The sequence below is a fragment of the Rhinopithecus roxellana genome, chromosome 13 (genome assembly GCF_007565055.1).
Source record: "Rhinopithecus roxellana isolate Shanxi Qingling chromosome 13, ASM756505v1, whole genome shotgun sequence".
In the NCBI taxonomy this organism is placed as follows: Eukaryota; Metazoa; Chordata; class Mammalia; order Primates; family Cercopithecidae; genus Rhinopithecus; species Rhinopithecus roxellana.
In genome coordinates, this window is record NC_044561.1 from 132,819,781 (window position 1) to 132,832,312 (window position 12,532).

A 12,532-nucleotide genomic window follows, 5' to 3' on the forward strand; every position below is an offset into this window, starting at 1 on the left:
AAATTTCATTTGTTCTTATTTTTCTAATTACTTAAGTTGTAAAGTTAGGTTGTTAGTTTAAGATCTTATTTTTTTTTTCGTTTTTTTTGTTTTTGAGACAGAGTCTCACTCTGTCACCCAGGTTAGACTGCAGTGGCGTGATCTCGGCTCACTGCAAGCTCCACCTCCCAGGTTCACGCCATGCTCCTGCCTCAGCCTCCCGAGTTGCTGGGACTACAGGTGCCTGCCACCACGCCCAGCTAATTTTTTGTATTTTTAGTAGAGACAGGGTTTCGCCGTGTTAGCCAGGATGGTCTCGATCTCTTGACCTCGTGATCTGCCCGCCTTAGCCTCCCAAAGTGCTGGGATTACAGGCATGAGCCACCGCGCCTGACCTAAGATCTTATTTTTTAATGTAAGTATTTATAGCTATAAATTTCTCCATTAGCACTGCTTTTGCTACGTCCCATAAGCTTTGATATGTTGTGCTTTTGTTTTCATTGGTTTCTTGATTTCCCTTTTGATTTCTTCTTTGATCCATTGGCTGTTTAAGGTAGTGTTTAGTTTCCACAACTTTGTGAATTTTCCACTTTTACATCCATTATTGATTCCTAACTTCATCTTGTTGCCAGAGAAGATACTTTGTATAATATCTACCTTAAATCTATTGAGAGATAAATTAAGACTTAATTTGTGATCTAATACGTAGTCTGTCATCTCGCTGTGGGTGTGAGGTTTTACGCACATCAAGTGCTTGATAAGGGGCGTCTCAAATCAACACAGAAACAAGATGAAAGTCTGGCCTTTATCACAAAAGTTCCCTGCTGATCCCAGCCTGGGCCCACTCTGCTGAGCCCTTCAGAATCAGCCTGGGGCCTCTGACCCTGGAGGGCGAGAAGCCCAGCATCGGGCGGGAGGAACACATATAAGATCAAGGCTTCCCAGTGTCAGGGATGTCCTGGCCATGTTGAATCCAGCTAGGTAAGACAAGGAGGCATGAGCCTTCTCTCTTGGGCATAAGAAGAGGACAGTGATGTTTGTGGCCTGGAGAATGGGCCAGGCTAAGCAACAGAAGTTACACAGAGAACCACTGCAGCTCCAGTACATCACACCATTCCTGAAGCCCTGCTCTGCCTCTACACTCTTTCCTGCATCAGAGGTAGAGGAGCTAAAGTAGCCAGCAAGCAGGGAGTTGGGAGAGGCACCTTCCGCACTCTTTCTTTTCACCCTGAAGTTTTGTGAGAAATGATGACTACCACAAAGGTATAAATGACACCGGCTGCACTCACATTCCAGTTACAAATAAAGGAGCTCATACCTCTAACATCAGGTGACAGGTAGTCACCCACCTGCCCATCACCAGCTGCCCTCTGGTCAGGGTTTCTGACTAAGGAGGAATATTCTGGTTCCCAGAATCATGGCACTTCAAGACTAGAACTTAGCATCCTCAGAGCCCACGTTCTGGCCTCCACCCCATTCCCCCCATGTTCCCTGACCCTCACCTTTCAGCAAGGCCTGCAGGATGGCCACATCCACATCCTGCTGACCATCCTTGCCTTCCCGGAAGACAGTCAGCAGCTGCCGCCTCCGGACAATATCTTGGATCTGCAACAAGCATTTTCCAAGTGAGACACACAGTGACCCCTGAACCCCTGCCTCCTCCAAGACACACAGAATTGAGGCCCCAGACACAGCCGGAGCCCTGGGTCCTGCCTGCCCTGTGGTCAGGACACCGCCACATCTCCTCTTGCCTTAGACAGTGTGGATGAAGATCCATGGGGACCAAATACAACGTGTTTGTGAGAGTCTGTGGGGTGGAAAACACAATCCCAGAGCAACGGAGCTTCACCCTGGTGCTCGTGCAGCTCCATGCAAGGCTGCTCCTCCCAGCCCTCCTGCGAAGCCCGGGCCACTCCTCACCACCTGCCTACCTGCCTATCTATCTGTCCATGCATCTATCTCTCTCTCTCTCTCTATCTATCTGTCAATTGATTTATCTGTTAATCGATCAATCTATCTATCCATCTATGCATCTATCCATCTATCTACATTATCTATCTATCCATGTACATATCTATCCATCCATGTATGTTTCATCTATGTATGTATGTATCTATCTATCTACCTATCCATGTATCCATCCACATGTATCTATTGTCTAGCTATCCATCCATCCATCTTTCCATCCATCTGTACACACACCCACCTACCAACCATTCATCCATCCACTTATCTACCTCCTACCCACTATCTATCTATCATCTATCTATCTATCTATCTATCTATCTATCTATCTATTGATTTATCTATCTGTTAATCGGTCAATCTATCTATCCATCTATGCATCTATCTATCTACCTAATCTTATCCATCTATCCATCTATGCATCTATCCATCTATCTACATTATCTATCTATCCATGTACATATCTATCCATCCGTGTGTGTTTCATCTATGTATGTATGTATCTATCTACCTATCCACCTATCCATCTATCCATCCACATGTATCTATTGTATCTATTGTCTAGCTATCCATCCATCTTTCCATCCATCTGTACACACACACACCTACCATTCATCCATCCACTTATCTACCTCCCACCCACTATCTATCTATCATCTATCTATATCTATCTATCTATCTAGCTAGCTAGCTAGCTAGCTAGCTAGCTATCTTTTATATCAATTCATCAATCTTTTTTTTTTTTTGAGACAGAGTTTTTGCTCTGTCACCCAGGCTGGTGTGCAGTGGCATGATCTTGGCTCTCTGCAACCTCCACCTGCTGTCTTCAAGCAATTCTCCTGCCTCAGACTCCCAAGTAGCTGGGATTACAGGCACCCACCACCATGCCTGGATAATTTTTGTATTTTTAGTACAGACATGGTTTCACCATGTTGGCCAGGCTGGTCTCGAACTCCTGACCTCAAGTGATCCACCCACCTCAGCCTCCGAAAGTGCTGGGATTACAAGTGTCAGCCACTGTGCCCAGCCCATCCATTTTATCATCTGTCTGTCTAGCTACCTATCCATCCATCCATCTACCTACCATCTAGCTACCCATCTATCCATCCATCCACATGCCCACCCACCCACCTACCATCCATCCATCCATCCACACACCCACCATCATCCATCCATCTATCTACCACCTACCCACTATTCATCCATCCATCCATCCATCCATCCTGGTGTCCCTAGCAGGTATGTCTGCTACAGTTATTCCTCCTTGAAGCACCTTCCCCCTGTGTCCAGGGCAGGCAACTCCACAAACACATCTTCCCATGGCTCCCACTGCTCCCTAGACTGGCCACACCTGGCCTCCACTGCTTCTCTCCTCATCCCCCACCTGGCCTCATTGCTTTCACACAGACTCTGCCCTCACCTGGAGGGCTCCTCACACTCCACCTCCATGCCTAAGACCCCAACGGTGCCCCATCCCTCGGGGTCCAGCTTTCGTGACAACTCCGAAACACATCCTGGACTCCCTGGTGAACTCCACCGTCATCCAGCAGCCAAAGGTCTCCGGGTTTTCAGCCCACCCTGTCCTCATACAGTAAAGCAGCTCCCAGCATCTGAGCCCATAAAAGTCTCCCAGCCTTCAGCCCACCCTGTCCTCATAAGGTAAAGCAGCTCCCAGCATCTGAGCCCATACGGACACCAGGGCCTCGTTTCCTCCTCTGAGTGGAGCACTCAGTACCCCTGCTTGATAGATGAGAAAGGCGAGGCTGAGCAAGGGTGGACAACTTCTTCCTGGCCACAGCTGTGAGACCTTGCAGGGAGGCCCCAGGGCCCCTCTGACGGGGCCGCCCACCAGCAGCAGCACTCCAGGTTGGGTCTGCAACTCCTCCAGAGTGTAGACGGACGCTCCGAGAAGGCATGTTAAGGGAGCACACTGACCCCAGCTGTGTGGCTCGGCCCCTCCCCACTGAGCAGGAGCCTCAGTGAATGCCGAGCCCCTGCTGAGGCCTGACGGCTCCGTGTGAAAGCACCACTTTCAGGGCCTTGGCTTGGCTATGGAGAGTGCATTAAAAATAAGCACCTTTCAACAACAGCTGATTAAACTCAGTTCTGAAAATTGCCTGAATAATTTATCAACCAGCAGAGAAAGGGCTCCAGGGCCCGCCTGACAAGTCCCAGTGGCACCGGGAAGGAAGGAAAGCCGCCCTGACATCGGGAGCTGAGCGGCCGCTCACAGCCGGACCGTGATGTTTTCACAAACTGATCTGACGCTTGCGGCTACATCATGTTATTCTCCTGCCGGGCAAAAACGCTCTCAGAAGACATCCGTGCAGAACGAGGTCACTCTGAGACCATCACAAACCACAGAAGAAAACAAAGTCACTGTGCCGCCCACAAATCACCAGCCACAAAAGCTGCTTCTAGATGAGCCAACAGGGCCAAGACCTCACCCGGCCCTTCCGATACCCGTGGTTCCTGAGGGTGCTCGTTTTTAATCCATTCTCCATAGGCCCAACCTGGCCAAATACACGTGTCCCTGTGGCCTGCAGCTAGGGGTCACCACTGCCCACAGAGCCCAAATTAAACACAGTGGGAGCCGTGGAAAGTGCATGTCAGCCACTCAGAACCTGGGGATGTCCAGGCTCTGCAGGAACGGCACAGACAGAGGGCTCTGCCGGCCCCGGCTTGCTGGGAAACAGAGGATGAAAAGGCCCCAGTGCCAGCCCCTGCAAAGAATCCTCCAGGAACTGAGTCAGGTGACCCTGGAACCAGCAGTTACAGGGAGGGTAGGGACTCTCCACTGGAGCCCGCCCCCCTGGTCAAGGGCTTTGTGAGGTGGTCAGGGCTGACCAACCACAGCCCTTCACAACTGACCCCCTCTGGAGGCTGGGGTCATGGCAGGGGCCACCCAAAATCTACCCCTGGACTGAAGCAATGGCCCTCCTGAGGCCACTCTACCTGCCTCCATTAACTCACCCATGAGGCTAAGAGCTGGACTGACCCTGCGACCCACAGCCATTACTCAGCAGCTGCCCCGCTGCCCAACTTGGCTGAGGCCTTCCCAGCGCCTGCCTCCCACCCCTCCAATCCAGCAGACTCTTTTCACAGCACCACTGAGGCTGGCAGTGTTCCTAGCCCGCCCTGGTGTGCTGCCGGTGAGGTTCACACCCTCTGTTCAAGTGCTGTCACGGGATCTGACCTCCAGAACCCAGCCAGGAGGTTTGCCACCTGCGCCCTGCCCTCTGCAAATTGCTCTGGCACCCGCTCAGACCCAGTGGGTTCTCCGCATCGGTGTGTGAGTCCTGGTCCTGCCCACCAGGCTGACAGTGTCTCTGTGAAGCAGCCACATGCCGGTGACCATCGTGCCCGTCAGCCTCACCTTTTTGGTCCACTCGACAATCCTGCTTTCCGTGAAGGTCTCAAACATCTCCTGGAAGAACACGCTCAGTTTCTGCTGGATCAGGGAGACGGTGATGTCCGAGACAGGCAGGTTGGCCACCTGGGCAATGACATCGGCCACACGGCCCGAGCCCTCCACGACCACACAAGGAGTGCCGTTGGTGGTGGCGTTGTAGATGGTCTGCAAGGCAGGCAGGGGCGTGAGCCTGGGACCGGGTCCTTGCCTCGCTCCAATGCTTTCTGAATGGAGAATTCTCCAAGGCCAGCTAAGGGAAGGGCTGGCTAACACTACTCCAAGATCCATTGAAAGCACTTATCACTTTGGTGGCATCCCCTGCTCTGGGGGAAGAGGGAGCTGCCCCAACACACTGGGGGCTGCACACCTGGCGCCTCTCAAGCCTCAGCACCAGCAGAATCAAAGGCTCTCAGCATTTTTGCCTATGGATCTGCAGACGTGAGGACCTCGCAGCAAAGGGGACGCTGCATGGACCTGGAGTTACCAACCTCATAAAAGCCCACAGTAAGAGCAGGGCAATGAGGAGGACCCCTGGGCTCCAGCGGGTGCTGGACTTCGGGAAGGGACTGGCCACAAAGCCATCTGGCAGGAGGGACCCTGCCATGTGTATGAGCATCTGCCTGGGGTAAGGAGGCGGGTGTAGCCGCCCCAGCAGGAGAGCCATGAAGGGTACTTGGCATGCGTAGGGAGTGAGGACCCAGTACTCTATGGATTCCTGTCCAGCCTTAAGCCCCCAAGGCTCTGTTTTGACCTCCTGCCATCATGAAACATAAATGGGACACTGCCTATGATTCCATCCTTCACAAAAGCCCACACTCTTGGTCCAGATCCGCAGGCTCGCCTCGCACCTTGCACGCCACAAAGCGGTTAGGATGCGGGTCATGAAGGAAGGCCAGCAGAGCAGCACATTCAAGCCGCATGCCAAATCTGCAGTCACCAGATCTGGTGGCACCACAGATCTGGGATGGGGACCGTGGCCCTGTACTTTGAAAAATGCTTCCTGGAGGAATCTTGGGGGCAGAAACTCCCCAGCCTCCCCAGCAGGTCCCGGGAGCAGAGGCTCCCCACTCGCTCCAGGCCCTGGGAACCCATCCTTTCCTTCCACGCCAGTCAATGGCCTGGTCACAGCCAAGCCCAGCTTCCTCCCCCAGGCACCGTCCTCCGACCCGTCCTCTGCCCATCCGGAAGCAGCCCTGTCACAGGATAGATGCTCTTTCTCGTCTCCTGGTGGGCAAGCTCACGGCTCTCTCTTGCCAACAGTCTCGAGTGCTGAGACAAGCACTTTCAGACAGTCATCTGCCTGCAGCGGGACGGGCCCACACAAACCCCCTCCCACCCAGCCATGCTCACCTGCAACGTGCCCGGGCCGCCCTCCAGCACCACACACACGATGGGGATCTTGATGGCCACACCTAGAAAAAGCACAGAGCCAAGTGAGGAGACAGAGGTAGGGGGCAAGACCCTGCACTGAGGCACTCTCCCCTGCCCCCTGCCGGCTCCAGCCTAACCACACACTGAAGCACCTGCTGAGAGGCCTCTTGCCAGTGCTGAGTTGAAGGTCAAAGCTCCACATTACCAGGGGACCTGCCTGTTCCACATCGATGAGAGACTCCAGAGCCCCCTGCCGCCCACACCTCCCCCACTCGCTTGCATCCCATCCACTCCCCCTTGCTTTCTTGGGAGGGAGGGAAGGAGGGAGGGAGAGACAATCAGAGCTGACGCCCCAAGCAGGTGGGCATAACCTGTCACGTGTAGGTGGGAGCAGGACACGACATGTCCATCCTTTGTCCATCTGCCCGGCCCCACCCTGAACTTCATCCAGCCCAACAGCAGGGGAGCCTGAGAAGGACTTAGCAACCCTTTTCTCCAGGCAGCAAACTCTGTCTATGAGACCCCATGGGCCCATTGTCTTCACACACTCACCCACACATCCCACCCTGGGTGTCCTAGTCAAGCAGGGTTCTCAAAGCGGGGTCCCTGAACCTCAACATCACCCCCACCAGGGAACGTGCTCCTAATGCAAGTTCTCAGCCCACCTGGAGCTGCTGAGTCGGACCCTGGGGCCAGGGCCCACGCACTGGTGAGGAGCCCTCCAGGGGAGTCTGCTGCACAAGGAAGCTTGCAAGGGACCCAGCCCACCCGGGCACAGGCCAGACACTTCCCATTCACCATCTCCTCTTTGAGCCCTCCTCGAGTGACATGCAAAACCCCGCACTTGACCTCCCGACGTCCTCAAACCCATCCCATCCCACCTATGAGGAAAAAGGTGTCAAATCCTAAGTTTTGACTATCGTACATTCTGATTTCTGAACCTGAGACCAGACCATGATCACGGTTTAAAATAATTGTAGGGCCAGGCACAGTGGTTCAAGTTTTGTAATCCCAGCACTTTGGGAAGGTGGTGGGAGGATCCCTTGAGCCCAGAAGTTCGAGGCTACAGTGAGCTGAGATCACACCACTGCGCACCAGACCCTGTCTCAAAAAAAAAAAAAAAAAAAAAAAAAAAGTAGGCTGGCCTATTACCTGCGGGCACACAGGCTGTGAGCTGCCAGCCCCCCCGACCGCCCTCCCACTGGCTGAAACGGGCAAGAGAAGATGATCCTCCTGGAACAAAGTATAAAGAGACATGGGATAGAAACCCAGGTGTGTTCTGAGGATGCTCCAAGCGCCGCCAACATCCTGGTTGTGACCAGCTGTACCTGACACTCTGACCAGCCCCCTGTGCTGTCTGCCGAGCGCCAGGAACGTCCTGGTCATGACCAGCTGTACCTGACGCTCTGACCGGCCCACCGTGCTCTCTGCTGAGTGCCACAAACATCCTGGTCATGACCAGCTGTACCTGACACTCTGACCAGCCCACCGTGCTCTCTGCTGAGTGCCATACCTGTTGAATGTCCTTGACCAGCTATACTCGACACTGACAAGCCCACTGTGCTCTCTGCCCAAGCACCCTCAAAAGCAAGCTCCCCTACCTCCTCTTTCCTTGGTCTGCTCCGATATGAACTTCTCCAGCCTGGTCCTCAGAGGAATCTCCACCCCATACTGGCCGTGGGTCCCGTCGTCCACGAGGATGAAGTGAGAGTGGTTGCTGTCTAGGCAGGTCAGGTTCCCTTGGCCGTCCTCATCCAGTATGTACTCAGCAGGGAAGCTGCCCTGGAATGGCCAGAAAGCGTCAGACACAGCTTCTGGAAAGCTCTGCCTCTCTAACGTGAGCAGGCTGAACACCGGCCCTCAGAGAGACCAGGTCCCCGTCCCTGGAATCTGTGGATGTGGCCTTCTTGGAGAAAGTGACTTTGCAGATGTGATCGAAACATGAGAAGATGAACCTGGATGATCTGAGTGGGCCCAAAATACCATCACAGGTGTCGTTATAGGAGAGAGGTGGCGGGAGACACACGTAGGAGAGGAGGATGCGGGACCACAGAGGCAGGGACGAGCGACACAGCCACAAGTGGAGAAAGCCGGAGCCCCCAGGAGTGGAGAAGGCAGGGAAACAGACCCTCCTCCCAGGCCTCAGGAGGGGTGTGACCCTGACTTCAGAGTTCTGTCCTACAGACACATGAGAGACCACAGTGCTGCCGTTTCAGGCTTGTGGCCATTTGTTACAGCAGCAGATACAGGAAACAGATACAGGTCTGGGGTGAGGAAGTGGGGTGCTGCTCTGTAACAAACACCTAAAAATGTGGAAGTGGCACTGAAACTGGCAATGGGCAGAAGATGGCAGGATTTTGAAGCACCATGAATAGAAAACGTCTCAATGTCCTTGAAGAGACTATTGGTGGGAACGCGGTGTTAAAAGCCTTGCGGAGATGGGCACGGTGGCTTACACCTCTAATCCCAGCACTTTGGGAGGCCGAGGCGGGAGGATCACCTGAGCCCCAGAGTTCGAGACCAGCCTGGACAACATGGCAGATCTCATGTCTACAAAAATAAGAAAAATTAGCCGGGCATGGTGGTGCGCACCTGTAGTCCCAGCTACTTGGGAGGCTGAGGTGGGAAGATCACTTGAGTCCAAGGACCTCAGGCTGAGGATCGCACCAATGCACCCCAGCCTGGGCAACAGTAAGACCCTGTCTCAGAAAAAAAAAAAAAGCAACTTGCAGTAAGGGCTCCGAAGGAAGTGAGGAGCAGGGCAGGGAGGGTTTTGTTACCTTAGAGCAGGGGTCCCCACCCCCGGGCCATGGACTGGTAATGGTCTGTGGCCTGTGAGGAGCTGGGCTGCGCACAGCAGGAGGTGTGCGAAGCGAAGCTTCATCCCTCTTTACAGCCGCTCCCTATCGTGTGTGTGACTGCCCGAGCTCCACCTCCTGTCAGATCTGCGGCACTAGATTTTCATGGGAATACTAACCTTACTGTGAACTGTGCGTGTGAGGGACCTAGGTGGCATGTCCCTCTGAAAATCTAATGCCTGATGACCTGTCACTGTCCCCCATGACCCCCAGATGATGGGACCGTCTAGCTGCAGGAAAACAAGCTCAGGACTCCCACTGATCCTACATGATGGTGAGTTGTACGATTACTTCATTACATATCACAATGTGATAATAGAAATAAAGTGCACAATAAACATAACGTGCTTGAATCATCCCCAAACCAACCACTCACCACCCCGCCCCCAACTGTGCAAAAATCATCTTCCATGAAACCAGTCCCTGGTGTCAAAAAGTTGGTGACCGCTGCCTTAGAAAATACATACATGGGCCAGGCATGGTGGCTCACACCTGGAATCCCAGCACTTTAGAGGGCTGAGGCAGGCAGATCACAAGGTCAGGAGTTCAAGATCAGCCTGGCCAACATAGTGAAATCCTGTCTCTAGTAAAAAAACAAAAATTAGCTGGGCATGGTGGCGGGTGCCTGTAGTCCCAGCTACTCGGGAGGCTGAAGCAGGAGAATCGCTTGAACCCAGGAGGCAGAGGTTGCAGTGAGCTGAGATGGTGCCACTGCACTCCAGCCTGGGCAACAGAGTAAGACTCTGTCTCCAAAAAAAAAAAAAAAAAAGAGAGAGAGAGGGCCAAAGGTGTGTCTGCACGATTCCCTGCTAGTGACGAAGAGACTAGGCAAGGAGACTGCAATTCACTCAACCATCTCAGAAGACAGGAGTGGAGACGGTATCACAGGAAAGGTCAGCAGAGCCCTTTTGGTCTACTGGCAGAAATTCCTATGGCGTTCAAAGGAGGCACACAAGGTTTTCACAGATGTTACACCAACAACAACATTGCAAATTTGGACTGAAAGGGACAGAGGTGGGATAAAATGAAAGGTCGTCAGACTCCTTAAAATCTTCAAGCAGGAAGTAACCTATAACCTTCCGAGAAAAGGATTGTCCTGAAGGCAGAGCTATGGACACGGAGCTGGGTGGGGGGGCTGCCCAAGCCACAGAGGGGTCTCCCCGGTCTTACCACCTAGTGCGCTCCCCCTGCTGGGTTTTGGAATTGCCTGGGGCTGGTGATGCCTTCGTTCCTCCCGTGTTCCCCCTTTGGGAATGAGAGTGTCTACAGCTATGATGCTATACCTGCCCTTCCCTGCTCTTCCCTTGTATTTTGGAGACAGGGGACTTGTTGGCTCCTCTCACAGGTGCACACATGAAGAGAAAATCTGCTCCAGGATTGATCAGACTCAGAGTCTTCAGCATCTCTGACTTAAATGATGACATTTGGGACTTTTGAGCTGATATTTTTGTTTTTTGTTTTGTTTTGCTTGAGATGGTGTCTCGCTCTGTCACCCAGGCTGGAGTGCAGTGGCACAATCTCGCTGCCACCTCCACCTCTCGGGTTCAAGCGATTCTCCTGCCTTGGCCTCCCAGTAGCTGGGATTACAGGCGCCCACCACCATGCCTGGCTAATTTTTTGTTGAGACGGGGTGTCTCCATGTTGGCCTGGCTGGTCTCAAGCTCCTGTCCTCAGGTGATCTGCCCGCCTTGGCCTCCCAAAGTGCTGGGATGACAGGTGTGAGCCACCGTGCCCGGCCGAGCTCATGATATTTACATGAGATTTTGATCTTGGAGTTTCTGCTGTAACGGGTTGGTAGTTGGAGGGGATCATTTGGTTTGGTTTGGTTTGGACAGAGTCTTGCTCTGTCAGCCCAGCTGGAGTGCAGTGGCATGATCTTGGCTCACTGCAACCTCCAGCTCCTGGGTTCAAGCAATTCTCCTGCCTCAGCTGGGATTACAGGTGCCTGCCCCTATGCCCAACTAATTTTTGTATTTTTAGTAAAGACAGGGTTTCACCACGTTGGCCAAGCTGGTCTTGAACTCTCGTCCTCAAGTGATCCGCCCACGTCAGCCTCCCAAAGTGCTGGGATGACAGGCATGAGCCCCCACACCTGGCCAGGATCTGGCAATGGGGTGAACATATTTTGCATGTGGAGTGGACAGGAGTCTGAGGCCAGAGGGAGGACCGCAGTTGGCTGAATCACGGCCATGGACCCGGTAAGTGCTGCTCCTCATTTCCCTGTTTGGAAAAGCATCTTTGCAGATGTCAGTTAAAGATCTTGATATGAAGGCATCACCCTAGATGACCCCAGTGGGACCTCAACACCATCACAAGTGTTCTTATGGGAGACATGGGGAGATTTCACACAGGCACACAGAGGCGGCCACGGGACTCAGAGGCAGAGACTGGAGGGAAGCAGCCACCAGCCAGAGGATGCCCATCAGCACCCAGACGCTGGAGGCAGCAGGAATACTCTTCCCCAGGCCCCGGAGGGAGGTGGCCCCGCTGACATCGACGGCTGGATGATGGCCAAGCGACACGGATTCCAGATCTGATAGACTAAGTTTCTGCTGCTTTAAGCCACCAGGTTTGTGAGCCTGGGTTACAGCAGCCCCCGGAGACAGATCCAAGGCAGGGTGGCAGCAGGGCTGGGACACACCCTCCGCCGTCCACAGAGAGGGAGTGCAGCTAAGCGGAAGCAGCCACAGTCCCATTCCTCCAACAATGCCAGCAACGGTGGTGTCACGGGAAGTCGTGTGAACTCAGCATGGGAAGGAAAGTAAGGAGTGACCTGGGACATCACCCAGCCGCTCCTGGCTTGTTTTTCAATTCATAAAAAGAGCAAGCAAAGCCAAACAGCCAGTCCAGTCAGACCCCACCAGACACATTCATGATTCTGACGCAAAAGGAAGGTGAAGGCCGGGCTGCGGCTGGCCAGTGCTTGCTGGGAGGTGAAGGCCGGGCT

General features: G+C 53.4%; 1 protein-coding gene across 5 annotated transcripts in view; it reads right to left on the minus strand.

Moving 5' to 3' along the window:
- The window catches only part of TRPM2 (transient receptor potential cation channel subfamily M member 2), a 95,211-nt gene that overhangs the window by 53,160 nt on the left and 29,519 nt on the right, over positions 1–12,532 (minus strand). For all 5 annotated transcript variants that reach the window (XR_004052653.1, XM_030914674.1, XM_030914673.1 and 2 more), the window contains 4 exons: positions 8,329–8,509; positions 6,707–6,768; positions 5,321–5,521; positions 1,482–1,584 (listed from right to left, as the gene is read on the minus strand). Coding sequence is in view for 4 of the 5 variants with exons in the window: in XM_030914674.1 (XP_030770534.1) it covers positions 1,482–1,584; positions 5,321–5,521; positions 6,707–6,768; positions 8,329–8,509 (547 nt within the window). In the remaining variant the exon portion in view is untranslated. The remainder of the gene's footprint in view (positions 1–1,481; positions 1,585–5,320; positions 5,522–6,706; positions 6,769–8,328; positions 8,510–12,532) is intronic.